At 41.2% G+C, this 15,726-nt stretch overlaps 4 protein-coding genes across 4 annotated transcripts in view; 2 read left to right on the top strand and 2 right to left on the bottom strand.

Annotated features, from left to right (window-relative positions):
* Positions 1–465, top strand: part of otoa (otoancorin) — a 66,237-nt gene extending 65,772 nt beyond the window's left edge. Inside the window, exon 28 of the mRNA XM_041045443.1 lies at positions 43–465. Coding sequence (XP_040901377.1) covers positions 43–125 — 83 coding nt within the window. The 3' untranslated portion in view covers positions 126–465. The remainder of the gene's footprint in view (positions 1–42) is intronic.
* A 687-nt stretch (positions 466–1,152) lies between these two features.
* On the bottom strand, positions 1,153–8,401 carry znf687a (zinc finger protein 687a). Its single transcript, XM_041045440.1, has 11 exons — positions 8,293–8,401; positions 5,792–7,792; positions 5,378–5,633; positions 5,047–5,270; positions 4,729–4,913; positions 4,431–4,607; positions 4,164–4,326; positions 3,799–4,032; positions 3,599–3,711; positions 3,224–3,326; positions 1,153–3,114 (listed from the first exon to the last, which is right to left on the bottom strand). The coding sequence occupies exons 2-11, from the start codon at positions 7,769–7,771 to the stop codon at positions 2,485–2,487; spliced, it is 4,065 nt and encodes a 1,354-aa protein (XP_040901374.1). The 5' UTR covers positions 7,772–7,792; positions 8,293–8,401; the 3' UTR covers positions 1,153–2,484.
* A 337-nt stretch (positions 8,402–8,738) lies between these two features.
* Positions 8,739–13,726, bottom strand: LOC121186660 (26S proteasome non-ATPase regulatory subunit 4-like). The gene is made up of 10 exons (XM_041045450.1): positions 13,672–13,726; positions 12,511–12,651; positions 12,314–12,428; positions 11,663–11,749; positions 11,270–11,338; positions 10,928–11,143; positions 10,438–10,546; positions 10,188–10,322; positions 9,506–9,561; positions 8,739–9,424 (listed from the first exon to the last, which is right to left on the bottom strand). The coding sequence occupies exons 1-10, from the start codon at positions 13,695–13,697 to the stop codon at positions 9,254–9,256; spliced, it is 1,125 nt and encodes a 374-aa protein (XP_040901384.1). The 5' UTR covers positions 13,698–13,726; the 3' UTR covers positions 8,739–9,253.
* Positions 13,727–14,376: 650 nt separating this feature from the next.
* LOC121186664 (C-reactive protein-like) lies at positions 14,377–15,617 on the top strand. Its single transcript, XM_041045455.1, has 4 exons — positions 14,377–14,421; positions 14,670–14,727; positions 14,915–15,017; positions 15,104–15,617. Exons 2-4 carry the CDS (start codon positions 14,670–14,672, stop codon positions 15,615–15,617), a joined length of 675 nt encoding a protein of 224 aa, XP_040901389.1. The 5' UTR covers positions 14,377–14,421.
* Positions 15,618–15,726: the final 109 nt, after the last annotated feature.

Genomic DNA, 15,726 nt, shown 5'->3' on the forward strand with positions numbered 1-15,726 from the left:
AGAAATTTTCACGGTCAATTTTTATGTCACTCTTTCATCCAGGAGCTCCATCGCTGAGTGTCGAAGGGATCTCGGCTTACATGAAGCCCCTTCTGTTTCTCCTCATGGGCTTCCTGCTGCTGTGAGACCAGAGTTATCACATCCAACAGCAAAACCTGCAGGAGCTTTAGCTAAACACACACACAGCCTTGTTTCTATTATATATTTCAATCACATTCTTTTACTATAACACATGTGACACTATGTAACTCTTCGAGCATATCTTATTTGTGATGAAGACGTTTCTTGTAGATTGATCGTCTGAGATCATTTAGGAGTGTACACAACGCAACATAATCAAATGACCTGGTAAGATGTGTCAGGATTCCTTACGATTACTTGTTATTAAGGTCACATTTAAATATTCTATCTCTCTATATTTATGATAAAGTATATTTTAATAGAATGAAGAGGAATATTTAATGCTTATCAGTCTGATGTCCTCTATATGGGATGTCTTAAGATCTCACAATTTGGATATTCGATACTGTACCAAATATGGACAAATGATTCAAATCAATAAAGGTAATTAATATAGTTGTTACTGTTGAAATGGTATTTGGTGACCAAAACAAGGCAACATGCAAGTTTTTATTTATCTTTTTTTTAATAAACATTTGGTTAGAAATTGTCTTGTCAATGCAAAAACTGAAAAAGTTAAATAGAACAATGTGTGTTAAAGCACTGGATCATCTCCTGAGAACGTAAACACAAGAGCACACAGGTCACAAGTGACTACAGCACATTAAAGGGATAGTTCTTTCTTTTTTTTTTAACTCAGTGATATCGATGCATGGACATTAGCTCAGTCTATGGATTCTGTGGTCTGAGATGTTTCAGTGAACCAGCGGCTTGTAAGACATGACATAAACAACTAATAAAGGTGCCACTAAACAAACAAATTCACTCAAAACACACCACTCAAAATCTTTTAAGCCTCCACAAAATAATACAGTATCTTCACTGAATTTCCAGCAGTTGTTTCTCCTCTCTGACCTTTTATATCATGCAACAATTTTGTTAAACAGCTTTGTTAAACTTTTCAGTTTCAGTCTAGTATCATGTATGTCTGCGTTGATATGGATTCTGACCACCTGTCCATCACTAACACAACCTGATCTGTGCTCTGCAGTGCTGGAACACCTGATTATATTCTTTCTTTTTCTTTCTTTTTTTTTTTTTGTAAGCAGTGCCAAAGACTGAAGAAATACTCATCGAATACAAGGTTCAACATGATCTCATGTTCTTAGGAAAGCATAAGGAACAGACATTTTAACATACGCACTGATCTTTTGTTTACAGTAATCTCATAAAGCAAGCTTTAGACAAACATATGCCCGCATACCAAGCCAAAATACATCATTTTACTTCCATCTCTTGCTCACAGAGAAGGAATAAATCAGTTAATCTGATGTGAATACAGTACATTCCATTTAAAAAGGTTTTCATTAAATGTTAATTTTAATGGTTCTGAAAGTTACTGGCCAAAAACTACTGACCATTTTCCAACTCATAGTTAAAGTTTTTAAATTCAATTCCTATGTTCCAGAAAGTATTTGGTCCACATTCATTTCAGTACAATATATATATTAAAAAGTGCAGGGACTTTCAACTTGCTGAAATCTGCAATCCTTGTTTTGTGCAAAAATATATTCCAAAGTTCAGCTGAAGCTGATAAAAGTTTGAGAAGTCTGAGTGGGACTAATCAGGTTGGTATCTTGTAAAGTTATACAGTCTTTATAGTAGAAAATTCCTTCTTTGTGTTAGTATATAGAGATAATGTAAATACCTGTCTTATATATCTCTTAAACACACAAAACATCTGGCAGCCAATGGCTGTCTTTCAAGTTGGAACTCCATTTAAATTGTTGTATGATCTAGAAAATGGATGGCAGTGAGTTCAAAGTATACACACTTGATAGTAAATGGGCAAACATGTTCTAAACCACATAAATGATACTAATAAAAAACAAAAACAGAAAAAAGCTTGGGTTAGGATTCAACAATCTGCTCAGTAGGATGAAAGTACTGAAATCAAAAACAGACACATTCCACCACTATCTATCAACATTCACTGAAACATCCATCACGATCACAGCAGAAGCTGGTTACAACATTCACACGTCTCTACTGGCACATTATCATGTGAAAGTGGTCACAGCAGTGAACTAGTTAGACTGACTGTCCACTGATGTCATTAGTATCATTACTGAACACAGAAATGCAGCATTAATTAGATCCTGAATGTCAGAAGGTTAAGGCTGGTCTCCACCAGTGAGAGTCACATTTGATTGTTGTACAATCTATTCACATAAAAACTCTCTCGTTCTACCAATCTTTGGTTACAATAGTGCATAGGTGTGCTAATGAGAAGTCGACGATTAAAAAGGCACTTGCAAATTATGTCACCTACCTGACAATGATCTTCCCCTCGCATCTGCCATCTTAGGCAGTTTTTCCTGCGTTCCTTGCGTTGATAAAAGCCATACCGTGAGTTCTGAAGTGTGTATTCAGATCTGTTGCCTTTTCAAAATGTTTACCACACACCTTACAGGTCAGGGGGCTGTCCTCTTCCTTCCCCTGAGCTGTGGAGGGTTGGGAGGAGGGTGATGCTGGTGCAAAACAATCCAGAGAACTCTTATCATCATGGTTCCTGCTGTTGCCAGGGGAAGGTGCTGGGTGCATGCTGAGGGCTTGCTGGTTGTCACTGAATGCATCTCTCACTTTGTGGGTGATGAAGCGATGGCGCGATAGGGAGGAGGTGGAAGTGAAGCAGGCACCGCACTGTAGACACTGCAGATCGCTGCCCTCTGTTCCTCCTCGCCTGTGCTGGCTGATGTGCTCCAGGAATGATGTCTGGTCCTCTGTGGCAAAGCCGCAGGGCGCACAGCGAAACCCAGAGTCAGGAAGTGAGTATGGAGCAGGTGCAAAGGAGGAGGATCGCAACTTCTTCACAGAGGTCATTCCATCTATGGACTCCTCGTTGTGCTCCATCTTCACAGCTCCTCTCCGTCTCCGACGAGTCCCCAAACTACCGTCCTGTTCTGAGGAACTGTCGGCCTCATCTCCGCCTCGCTGTGACCAGAGAAAATCAAGACACTTGCTATTAATCACATCTTAATAAAAGGCTCTTTATGTGTGACTTTAAAACAAAGAAAAAAGAAAGAAATTCAAACTGTCTTACCATCTGTGTGTCCTGGCTCAGAGTGTTCAGGCTGTGTCTCAGCTGAACATGCCTCTCCAACATTGCTCTGCTGCTGAATATTTTCTTACCATCAGTACAGAACCTCCACACACACAAACACACACACAGATATACACAATGTGAATTTCTGATTTCTGATTCAGCCCTGGTAGAACTGCACAGGAGGTAGAAGAGTAATCAATTTTGATATTTAAAACTATTCTGAAACTCCCAAAGAGGCATATTAACATCACTAGTTGCATGTGTTTTAATCTAGTAAGCTTCACAGTTGTTAGTTGTAGATTTGTAGAGTTTTTTACAACAGCCTTCTTGACAACTACAACAACAGTTTCAAACAGTATGTGGGCAACTCACTGGCAGCGGAAGCCACGATTCATGACTTTGTGTTTGTCTCTGATGTGACGTCGCAGACTGGAAGTTGTGGTGAAGGAGCTCTCACATTTATTACAAGGAAACTTCTTCAGAATCTACACAACACAAGCACATGCATGTCTCTGAATACATCTAATAATTTAGAGATGCGTCGGAAGACCGAATGAATTTAGTCAAATTACCTTGCTGTGCTGTTCAGCCATATGGGTAATGTAGTCTTCCCGCTCTGTGTAGCGTGCGTGGCAAGGAGCACACTTCCACCCTGAGGGGGTCTTAATCCTCTCTGTCTTCACATTCTCTTCTTTATCTTTATCCGTCCATTCCTCCCCATCTGAGCTCTCCAACTTCACTGATGCCCGTGAACGAGAGGAAAAAGCTGGAGGTGAAGGCAACTCTTGTTTTAACGTCTTGTGGGTCTAAGGAACACAGGGAACACGGTAAATAAACACACAACCAACAGGGAAAAAGTGTAAGGTTGACTTTTTTTTTGCTTGAACACTTAATTAGATTTAATTATATAAGTCAAAGTACATAAACATAGATATACCTTGAAATGGTCCAGTAGGGAATTCCTCTGAGAAAACAGCTTGGTGCATTCGGGACATTTGAACACATGCACCTTCTGATTGATTAAATGAGTGTCAAAGTGGACGCACAGCAGGGACTTGTGGGTAAAAACGGTGTCACACATGACGCATTTATAGATCAACCTGTAAAAGAATAAAAACTGGCTCAATTAGTTGTAAGAGAGAAATTAATTTTCACGTGAAAAAACACTGCTTCAGATCTGTGCGTGTCTGTGTGTGTGCAGTACATCGCCTGTCCTTCAGTGAGCGTTGGATGTTGGGCAGTGATGTGGTTCTGTATGCTGGGGGCAGATTTGAAAGCCATGGGACAGCTGGGGCATTTGTGGAACATATCGCAATGAGCCTGCTGGATGTGAGACTTTACTGAGTTCAGCCCTCCAAACACCACCAGGCAACTGGAACATCTTCACAGAGAGAGAGGCAGAGAAATGTGTAAAGACAGAGAAAGGAGAGAGACATGATGGATACAACAGGGTACAGTATACTTCAGTTTTAATGGAACAACCATGTGGAGAGATTTCACACCTGTACCCGATGCGGCGGGAAAAGTGCAAACAGGTCTCGTCCAGATGTGTCTGAAATAGCGATTGCTTGGTCGTACCCCCACACTCTGGGCACACGTGTGGTGGGCAGCCTTGGTGGATGCGTTGATGAGCTGCTGCACAACAGCTGTTGGGCAGGAGCATGGGAGGAGAACACTCTGTGCATGGCTGGAGGACATCAGAAGAAGAAGGTAGAGGCGAAAGGAAGAAATTAAGTTAGAGATTATTCTGCATATCATGAGAAAAATGAAATTTCTTGCTCTTTTTTTTCCCCTCATACACAAACACACAACAGACTTACCACAGTGTGTGCTGGTTTGATTTCCTGAAAGTGCTCAGCCACCTCTTCCTTGCTGCTAAACTGAGCCAGACACTCAGGACATTTATTGCTCATGTACTGCACTTCTTCTGCTTTCTTGTTAGGTACTGCTTGATGTAACTGAGATGCTGGGTTTGTGGAGACTGGCCCCAAAGAGGATAATGACGGTGCGGAAGAGGATGACAGGAGAGATGGAGAGAGCACACCTGAGGAATCAAGGAGGAGTATACAAAAAAAAAAATCACATCCTAAAACAAAAAATTAAAAAAATAACAATAAGAGAGACTCTCAGATAGAAGCTATTCTCACTAACCAATGGCTGTGGGTTCCTGCTGCCCAATCATCTGCTCCACAGGTACAGGTTTCATGACCAGGTGTGAACACTGCATGATCAGACCTCTTTCCTTGTGCTCTCTGGCATGTAAGAGCAGGCTACACTTGTTGAAGAAGGCCAAGCGCTTGGCACAGTGATTGCAAGTTACTTCGATCCTCAGCGAGCGCCGATCGTAGTGTCGCGCCAAACTCTGCTCCAGTGCAAAGGCATCGCCACACTCCAAGCAGCGGTAACCCTGCGGGGATCAAACATTCGTGCTAATTATATTACTATAAGGACAAAGACGAGCGGCAAATTTTCTCACATTTGAGCAGCTGGAATCAGTGAATGGCATTTCTGAAAAATAAACAAAATTCATTCATCATTCCAGAGCTACACACAATGACAGCTTACCTGCGAAGGCAGAAGAATGCCCCATTCTGCAGGAAGAGGCGAGCTCATGTCTGGTTTATAACTGGGCAACAGGTTCTTGTTGTTGAGGATTTTGTTGAAAGCTTCTACCAGGTTAGTCTGACTCTTGGATATAATTGCCCCAGTGCTGTTGACTATGGATGCTGGTCTGCTGCCACTTTGAGGGAGCAAAGGTGAAGGTGGGGGAAGTATCCCACTGTTGAGAGTTTTCTGGCCCAGGTTGCGTAGGTTGATCCCACCTGTGCTGACTCTGGGGGAGGAGATGGAGACAGAGGGCAGGGCTGCAGTTTTTGTGATGTTGACAGCTGTGGGGGAAACTTTAGGTTTGGTGTCCACGGCGGTTTTCTGTTTAACTGCACTGCCAACTTCTGGTGTTGCTGCACAAGCATCCTGAAGCATTGCTACTGCAGACAACTGAGACTGCTGTGATAACTGCTTCTTAGATTTTGTGTTGTGACTTTCTAGTGAAGGTTTTGAACTATCCACAGCCCTAGAAGTAGCTCTTGCACTTCTTTTAGGTGCCACTCCAGCCACGGTTCTTGTTATGCTGCCTGTGGACATTTTTATTTTAACTTTGAGGGGGCGTAATGGAGATGAAACTGTCTCTGTAGTACTAGCAGACACAGTATCCTCAGATGATGTGCCAGCACCACTGTTCTCCTCATTTAAATTTTCCACATCTCCAGCCATCTTCTCACCTAGCTCCTCAGTGTCACCTGACCTGTCCTCTCTGCTAAGTTGATTTTCCATGAGCTCCTCTTGATCATGAAAGTCCTTGTGGTTCAGTGCTAGACCTGGTGTTTTGGTGAAATCAGAGTTGCTGCTCCTGCTGGGGACCAGGAGACCTGTCTCACTGGGTGGTGGGCTCTCAGGGGAGTCCCTCTCATCAATCACATGCTCTGGGTATTTCTCTTCTTGCACTGATGCAGAGCCGGTGCTGAGGGTAGGGAGGCAGTCCTCAGGGCTCTGTGGCTGAGGAGCTGCGGAGGGAGAACTGAGGGTGGTAGGCTGCCCCTCATCCTCAAGAAGGGGTTTAGGATTTGCAGATGCCAGAGAAAAGGAGAGATGAGGAGGATGAGAAATGTCACCAGACTTGGTTTCAGGAGACCGAAGCAGCTCAGACTGTAATTTAAATTTGGGAGGAGAGGACATCAAAGGATCTGGGCTTTCTTGGATCACCAGCGGACTTCCTAAGTCTGGTTCTGAGTCATCGTCATCTGAGTGCATAGCATGCGCAATTCCAGCTTTCTCAATACCATTTTGTGGTAAAGTGGGAGGTGATGAATTATCAAGGAGACAAGCTTCATCTTTCTGAGAGTGTGGAGAAAGGTGAGGGCTGACGGAGTGCGGAGAGGGACTAGTTGAGGCATTAGGACAGGCACTGTTCGGAGACTGGGGAAAGAGAAGGGGTTTCAAACTGTTCATGACATCAGTCGTATGATGGATCGATTCATCGTCCACTCCTTTATTGCTGTGACCATCACTATCATTCAGTGTGGACCTCAATGGTGAATGAAGAGACCATGGCTCTGTGTTGCATGCTCCCTGATCTGTGGGGACAGATCCTACAAAACCATTAGCTATCTGGGGATCCACGGCAGCATCTGCAGGCAGTTTGGGACCGAGCTGTGAGGTGAGGTCACCCAACTTCACCTGAACCTGAGAGGCTAAATCACCACTTGAAGGACTGGCTGGTTTGTCCCTGACGGACTCTTCCTCCTGTTCAAAAGACTCAGACCGTACTGTGTTCTTCACAATGACACTGACCACAGGGCGGTCACTGTGTGAGACAGGAGAGCAGGGGAAGCATGATGCAGACGCAATCTCTCGCCCATCTGCTGTAGTCCCCACCTCATCCCGTTCCTCCTCTGGACTTGACTGGATGGCCTCTTTCGCATCAATATCAGGAATATCAAATGCTGCCAGCAAATCATCAAAGTCTGGGGTCTTCATGTCCCCCATTGCCAGCACAAGGCTCAAAACCTATCGAGGTTAAAAAAACAAACGTCAGAATAACTGGTATAACATTCAATGTAATCGCGGCACGTTAACAGAGATAAGCTACAAAAGTTAAACTTTTATGTCTGAAGTCGAAAACAGCTGCTGTCACAGGAGGCTCCGATGTGTTCGGGCAAAGCAAAAAAAAGGTATGGTGTGTTGTTACTGTGCTGCAGGCTTTACTGATGAAAAAGAAACACGTCTAAAGGAGCAAAAAGAGTTGGACAAAGTTGTGGTTTAACCAGTCAAACTTTACTGTCATGCACCAACAAGTGGGACCTTCTGCTAACAGCTAGCTACTTTTTAGCATTCACCTGCTAGCTGGCCTTGCTAACGTCAACCGGCCAACTTTCCTCAAGTAGTCAGAAATTATAATCAGCTCGTCGCAATACTCAGCTATCGCAGCCCTAACACATTATGTTTATTGCATGTTACGTTTGCTCTAAATGAACATGAACAACACGCTTGTATTTGATTTTAGTTACCTGCTAGTTTACAGTCGGTTCCTGACTTTCCTCTCGGACGCATAAGTTTTCCGTCACCTAATCATGCGACAGTGACTTCCCAAGAGCCTCGTAGATGCTCACATTTCCAGTTTAGTGTTGTTCACGAAGTTAAATTAAATGTTACCCCCAGACTCTAATAATAACAATACAATGTTTATCTTGGCGTTGTGAACCTACTTAAATATTTTCTTGCTGCAAAGCTCTGATCACCTTAAATGTTTTTGATTTTGTATATTACAGTAATACAAACGCAGGTTCTTCTTTTTAATCGACCCGACTATTCTGCAAGAAAAGTACTACATAAAAACATACTTACTAATGTCACCTGCTTTTAAAAGTTCCGTTATATTTAACACTTATGCTGACCCACAGTCATGAGAATAAAGCTTTGACAGGACGTTATTCAGGCATAGTTTTGTTATATGTACCTTCTTGAATTTACTTGTATTTATTGTCTTGTTAAAAAAATAAAAAATAAAACATGTTAATTAGGTCACGAAAAATGACAGTAGCTGTGTAATATTAAAGTATGTAAATTTCAGTGCAACATTACTTAACATTTAGGAAATGTAGAAGAGAAAAGATGACATTGTTGCAGCTATCACAATTGTAATTAAATTTCGAGAATCATAAATCAAAAATGCCACCTTGTATTCTGTAAATTTATTAAGGGTTGCAATCTGTCCATGTTGCTGAGTAGTTATATTACAAAAGGCTCAAAAGTAAGTATATGTCCTTGACACAAAAAAATGAAATCAGAATAGTCCTTTCACTCCTTTAACCTAAAGTTGGGGGGAAAAAAGGCAAAAGTTGTTTACAGTTCACACAGCTACATAAACAAAAGATGAACAATACATTTCCTGTATTAAGGAGAGAAATACAGTTACTGAGAATTCTCATATCTTTTTATTTATCATATATTCAGTTCCTCTTTGAATGCTTATTTCTTTTTCTCCTCATCCTTTTTGGTGTCAGGTTTAGAACCTGTCTGGGAAGCCAGAGAGCCCATGGCGTTACGGATGGCCTCATTATTGGGGTCAACTCCAGGAAGGTTTTCCAGGACGCTCTGAAGGAAGTCTGGATCCTGCATAACATCATAGTCCTCTTCGTCCTAGACATGGATAAAAAAAATATTGTAACTAAGCACTCTTACCAAAATGACAAATGAAAACTGGTTAAGGCTTGCTCTTACCTTTGCCTCACTGGAGTCCATGTCAGCTCCAGTGTCCATGTCCTCAGCACCAAACTCTGCAGGAAAAATGGACCAGAAATGTTTTTGCTGTTTGAGCAGGTAAAATAGGGCTGGTGGACAACTGTGGTCATTTTTAACCTGGGATACATGTTCCTGGAAATAGTGCTGCTTCAAGAATACACACACATTCAACAGTTAAATCCACATGGTGATTAAAACACAACCTTTTGACCATATCTAATGGCTGAATATCTATTGCCAAAAACTTGCTGCAGTACTGCAGAATTAGGTAGGTTACTTTAACTTTAACTTTGACAACAGTTACACTTCAATTGTAATCCCATGTTGAATTCATTAGATATAGAATATTCAGTAAATATGGGCCAAATACTAAAATGTAGGTTAAGTGGGAATGTTTTCCAGACTCCAAAGTCTCCACCTGGCATAATAACTTGTATTAGAGTTCCATTACAAGCAAACCATGTTAATACTGCTACAATCAATCATACCTAACAAAAGGCATATAAAGTGGCTTTAGAATGTATTCAGACCCCTACGCTCTGAAGTTGCTGCTGTTTGTATTTTCTGATGTTGATTTGATGCATGCTGTATCCCAGCTTGTATTACAGGTTATTAATTCTCTGGCCAGGGAAATTCTGAAAATTTTAAATCCATGTTTAACCTGCTCCTGGTCCCTGCATGGACATCTGCAGAGCATAAGCAATCTGTTCATCCTCTGTCATACGGCTGAAGTCTGGTAAAGCAGGTGTGGAGTCTGTATGTGGAACAGACATCTTCAACAGGGCATCCTCAGACTCTGAAACAGAAAGAAAAATATACCATGTGAACAAACTCTAGCTGAAAGCTTTGACCTGTGTGTCCACAATATTGAAGGGAAATGGGCAAATCAAATTGCTGGACATTTTTCCCACCATCTGCAGCAGGGGAGGAAATGCCAGCTTCAGCAGCTGATGCCACAGCGGCCCTGCGAGCTTCATCTTCCTGTCGTTGTCTCTGTTCTTCCATAGACACACGCAGGGCCTAGAGAGAACAGGAAGAAAACAACAGAAAATAAATTTAATCAATGAAGTATGGGCTCTTTCCAAGTTGTCCTTTAAACACATTTGATCTTATTTCAGCTTTGTAGTAAAATGGTTGGCAAAACAAATCAAATCAAAATGACAGGTAGGCATTCCTCTAAATACCAGCAATAGAGCACATAGTATGATCCCACAGAATGTCCTGTGACACAAAATATTACAATGAATGCAATACAAAATTCAAAAAGATAAAATGTGGTTTTGAGGGTAGCTGATCAAGAATTATTAGATTCTGAGAGGCACAAGAAAAGAAAAACTCTCATTTCAGTGAACTATACACACTACACTGAACTATTATAGCATATGTCCCCTGTTCACTTACCAAGGCCAGCTCTGGGTCGGCACTGGGATCCACTCCAAACTCGAAGTCACTGGCACCCAGGCCCAACACTGCACCTCCCTCTCCAGCTAGGATGGGTGAGGACAGCAGGGCATCAGCCAGACTGGGGCCTGGAGGTACTGTGACCAGGTGGGAGCCTGCTCCCTCTTTGCCATTCAGTGTGTTGATGAAAGCCGTCAGTTTCTCTGTGTTCATCTCCTGCAGGGGGAGAGAAAGATTGAGGGTGGGCATGTGGAAAATCAATGTGAAGATGTGATACAATACACACAGTAGCACATTAGATATTTAAGAGGCTGCGTGTGTGGAGTTTTGATGGAAAAATACCTCCTCTCCAAAGTTAATGATGTCCACGTTGACTTTTTCTTTCTTCAGACGCTTTGCCATTTTGACCAGCTACAGGAAAAGAGAAATACTGCAGCTGAAAGGGTGCCTGTTTCATGAGGAAGCATTAGGCTTTACCCACCAATGTTACCCAGACACTAATTTAATTTTTCCCTCCCTTTGAGGGAGGCCTCTGCTGTCTGTACATTTCCACTGATAATGTAATGGTATAATTTGCAGAAAAAAAAACATCACACTCATAGTAAACTGTGTTTAATTACTGTCTAACATCACATCCAAAAAAATCTGTATAATCTGGTGCCATTGAAAATTTCCTCCTTGGTAATACATGACAACTAATACCATGAAAAACACACATGTTGGAATGTAACTCACTTCTTTTTCGTTATCCTCCACTGGGCTTCCAACAAATGCAATAATGCGCATCTTGTGGTTTTTGCCCTGTCTGTGCTTCAATGCCAACTGCAGAAAGAAACACAGAAAATTAAAAAAAAAAAAAAAAAAGTAGGACCATATGAACTGAAAAAAAATGAATTAATGTGACAAACAGAAGAATAAGCACTTTTACAACAAAGACGTTTTTGGCATGTAGGAAAAGAACTAGTGTAACTAATAATATTAATGAAGTCTGCATTACATTTAAGTCAGCCAGCTTCGCCTATGTACATAGGTCACTGTAATGGCTTAACTGAACTGAGACATTGTTAATGTTACTTCTGTGCTTTTCCTGCCACGATAAACCAAAATATCTGCTATGAAAAAACCCATAACATCTATTAATTACAAATTCCACTTTTGAAACTCAGACCTGTTGCCCTGTGTTCATACTCTATTATGGGAGATGGCAAGAACCTAAAGTCTGCCCTCGTGTTAGATAAGGGCTTATTTATATTCACAGCAAATAATGTAAATGATCACTCCACATGTTCAGATGTTCTTAAAATTCACTTTTTCCAGCTCTATTGGTATCACGCAGGTAGCATAGCACTGTACTTTACCACTGTGTAGTGTAAATCACAAACTCACATGTGCCACCCTGATGCCAGTGCAGAAGCTGATGTTTCCACGAGGCTGCACAGCATGCAGCTTTGACAGTATTCTCCCTGTGTCTGGAGTCAGCGTGGTGAGCACCTCACAGTTGCTGCACAAGGATATAACACTTTTGTTAGTAGATTATCAAGTTTTAAATGTCAATACACTAATTCACGCACACCACCTCTTACTTTGCCATAGTGATGAGGCCCACGTTGTTTTCAGGGTTGCTGCGGGTCTTTGAGTGACAAACAATATTAACTGCATCCTGCTGAGCCTGCAGCCTGGTGGGCAGGAAGTCTCCATTTCGCATGTACTCACTGTTATCCACACTAAGAAAAATAAATATAAATATAAATATAAATATAAATATAAATAAATAAAAAAAACTGCAGTATTAATAATTACTAATTCTGGCAAAAAAATGTAAATTACACAGATTGGACAAATATTGGTTGCTGTGATATACCAATAACCATTTGACAATACATATATATGTGCATATCTGACGAGAATACTGTGTAACATGTAGAAAGGAGCAGATACTAACACAATTTGTTGATTGACAGAGAATTAATTGACTTTTTAACTGAACTGATCGTGAATTTAATATTTTACCATCTTGGAACTGGCGACTGGGCTAAAAACAATCAAAATTAACACGTCACTTGCAGCTTTGGGAAAACAGGAGGGGCATTTTTCTCTAACTCCTGACATTTAATTGACAAAAGAACTAATGAAAATGATTATATGAGACTCAAACAATAGCGTAAATAAATAATTGATGTACCCCCAATGAACACAATAGAAACCAATGTACACAGGGTTTTTCATGTCGTGTACATTCACAGTTCAGCGCCTAGTTCTGTGAAAACTATATCAATACGACGGAATACCATGTTAGCTTGGTTTATAAAGACCCCACCGGAAAACACTTACATGTTTTGACAATGACAGCGGGTTTCGTAAACTAGCTAATGCTAACGCGTTAAACAACGGCATTTATATTCAACTTGAGGTTCAGACTGGACTTTACATTTGAGGTCCACAAACCTTAGAAAACAGCACAACACTGATTAGCATTAGCAAATATATAACAAGTCAAATGGCGATAAAGCAACAAAAAAGCTGTTGTTTAGATGTGTACTGGAAGCTCCTTCTAGCTAACGTTAGCTAGGTGACTCAGGGAATAGCCCGAGCGTCTTAAATACAAAATATAACGAGCGAACCTGCACGAATGTTGGAGGCAAACGACACCAAAAGATGCATATTTCGTTTACCAAGTGATTGCTGGCCTTGAATAAGCTTAGCCCTCACAGTTTTAACTTTAAAAGGTATTTCAGATTCCTTACCAGACCATAGTACTTTCAAGCACCATCTTGACGTCTGTGGTTTACAACGTCATCGTGATGGTTTGTGGGTAATGCCGTTTTTTTTAAAAGAAAAAAAAAAGAAACACTTAATTTCAAACACTGTTTTGATGATCAACTTATATGAATAACTGGGGGGATAAAATGAGCTCCAGAAGTTTGGTTACATCTATGCTCATGTAAACGACAATACTAACATAATAGTTCTCTTAGTACTTCTCTTCTTGCTCTGTGGGGCCCACAGCTGGAATATCAGACTGCCTTTTGGGTAAAAATCAGTGGTGTGCACATGCTCTCAAACGGCCAGGGGCAACACTGCAAAAGGGGGTCGCCTCTTGGGGCCTTAGGCTCAAGGACTGTCAACAAAGCACACATTTAAAGACAGTGCATGAGAATAATAAGATACCTCTGTAGGCGCACCGCCTGATACTACAAGTACATGTGATCGATAGGTGCCCAGTGACAGATAAAACACCTTTCTTTTGACATCAGGGCAAAAATGAATCATGCAGGTGTGTCACTAGAATGCAGCATGCCGCCTACAGATTAAAAAAGTTCAGCATGCCAAAACTGTCTCTGCTCTTGCTGTTTATCTTAACTGAGAAAGAGTCTACAGTCCATACTGAAAGCAAACAACTTTTGCTTTACAAGTAGAAGCAGGTCAGATAACCCAAAACTAGAGTGTCCCAGTCATCCATGCAAAGCTGTCACGGCCAGGCCACAAGGTAAAAGGTACTCCATACATTTTGAATTTCACATTTAATGAAATGGTATTCACTCATTGTTTGATAGAAAAACACAAATAATAAATTAATAATAATGAATTAATTTACTTCCATTTTTGAAAGAGTTTATAAAACTAAAAGCTTGGAACCTGCAGATGCTGCCAACCTGTCATGAAAGAGACAATTATTGTGCTTAAGTGATTGTATGAATTTACTATTTTCCATGATACTAAAACCGACTTTTTGAAATCTTAGATGGAGAAACTCTTACTCTTGATTATAATGATTTCAACGTGTTGTGCAGAACCCCAAGGTATGTCAACCTATGTTGAGTCAACAAACTTTGTTTACAGAGTACAAACAGCAGTATTTGAATGATACACAATAACTGGAATTCTTCAGTTTATTTAAATCACACAACATTTTGTTAATTTAGTCAGTACTCTTGCTTTCTCTTCACCTCTGAAAGACTTTGTTGGTTTGATTTTCCACCTGTGCAGATCTGTCAGGCAAAGTCTTTGTCTTCCCCAAGGAGAGCAACAGGGACCATGTGAAACTCCTGACATCTAAGACCAGTTTCAGCTCTGTGACCGTCTGTCTCAGGTGGTGTAATCACAAAGCCTTTGTTTATATGGTAATGTTTGAAGAACTATTTGGCTCAGTTTCTAATAGCTGGTACATTTGCTCAGATTCCTCACAGATCTGAAAAGGAACTATGGGCTCTTCTCTTTGTCTACTTCCAAGTACAGCAATAACTTTGTGCTCTTCAAGATCAATTCAGAGGATGTCATCAGGATGCATGCCCTGGATGGGGGCACAGACTTCCTGTCGCTGTCATTTCCTCCAAACACCTGGCACTCAATGTGTGCTACCTGGAGCTCTGACAGTGGGTTGGCTCAGCTGTGGGTGGATGGCAAGCCAACCATCAAGAGATTTATCAAATCAGGGGAGTCCATCAGTGGACCGCCCATAACCATCCTGGGCCAAGAGCAGGACACCTATGGTGGGGGGTTTGATGCGAGTCAGTCTTTCATTGGTATGATTTCTAAAGTCCACATGTGGGACCATGTCATCTCTGCCTCAGAGATTAAACGCTATATGAATGACAAACACTTCACCCCGGGCAATGTGTTCAACTGGAGGTCCCTGGAGTTTGAAATCATAGGGCAGGTTTTGGTGGATGAGGACCCAGAGCTTATGTAACAGGGTGTTAAACAGTGAATTAAACAGTCACTGCATTTCTTGTTGCATTTACTATATCACATGAATAATATTGTGTTCGCTAGATATGATTAAAATCTCTGCAGACACT

This window comes from Toxotes jaculatrix, chromosome 8 (assembly GCF_017976425.1).
Source record: "Toxotes jaculatrix isolate fToxJac2 chromosome 8, fToxJac2.pri, whole genome shotgun sequence".
Taxonomy (NCBI): Eukaryota; Metazoa; Chordata; class Actinopteri; family Toxotidae; genus Toxotes; species Toxotes jaculatrix.

Bases quoted from the DNA above. Each gene is read 5' to 3' on its own strand.
- znf687a (XM_041045440.1), bottom strand. From the start codon at position 7,771: ATGGGGGACATGAAGACCCCAGACTTTGATGATTTGCTGGCAGCATTT. The intron at 4,914-5,046 runs GTAAGTCTGTTG...GATGTCCTCCAG, and splicing joins TCAAACCAGCACACACTGTG to CCATGCACAGAGTGTTCTCC. The intron at 4,327-4,430 runs GTACTGCACACA...ATTCTTTTACAG, and splicing joins CTCACTGAAGGACAGGCGAT to GTTGATCTATAAATGCGTCA.
- LOC121186660 (XM_041045450.1), bottom strand. From the start codon at position 13,697: ATGGTGCTTGAAAGTACTATGGTCTG. The intron at 12,652-13,671 runs GTAAGGAATCTG...TATTTTTCTTAG, and splicing joins CTTGAAAGTACTATGGTCTG to TGTGGATAACAGTGAGTACA. The intron at 12,429-12,510 runs GTAAGAGGTGGT...ATCCTTGTGCAG, and splicing joins GGCCTCATCACTATGGCAAA to CAACTGTGAGGTGCTCACCA.
- LOC121186664 (XM_041045455.1), top strand. From the start codon at position 14,670: ATGGAGAAACTCTTACTCTTGATTATAATGATTTCAACGTGTTGTGCA. The intron at 14,728-14,914 runs GTATGTCAACCT...CCACCTGTGCAG, and splicing joins GTGTTGTGCAGAACCCCAAG to ATCTGTCAGGCAAAGTCTTT. The intron at 15,018-15,103 runs GTGGTGTAATCA...ACATTTGCTCAG, and splicing joins TCTGTGACCGTCTGTCTCAG to ATTCCTCACAGATCTGAAAA.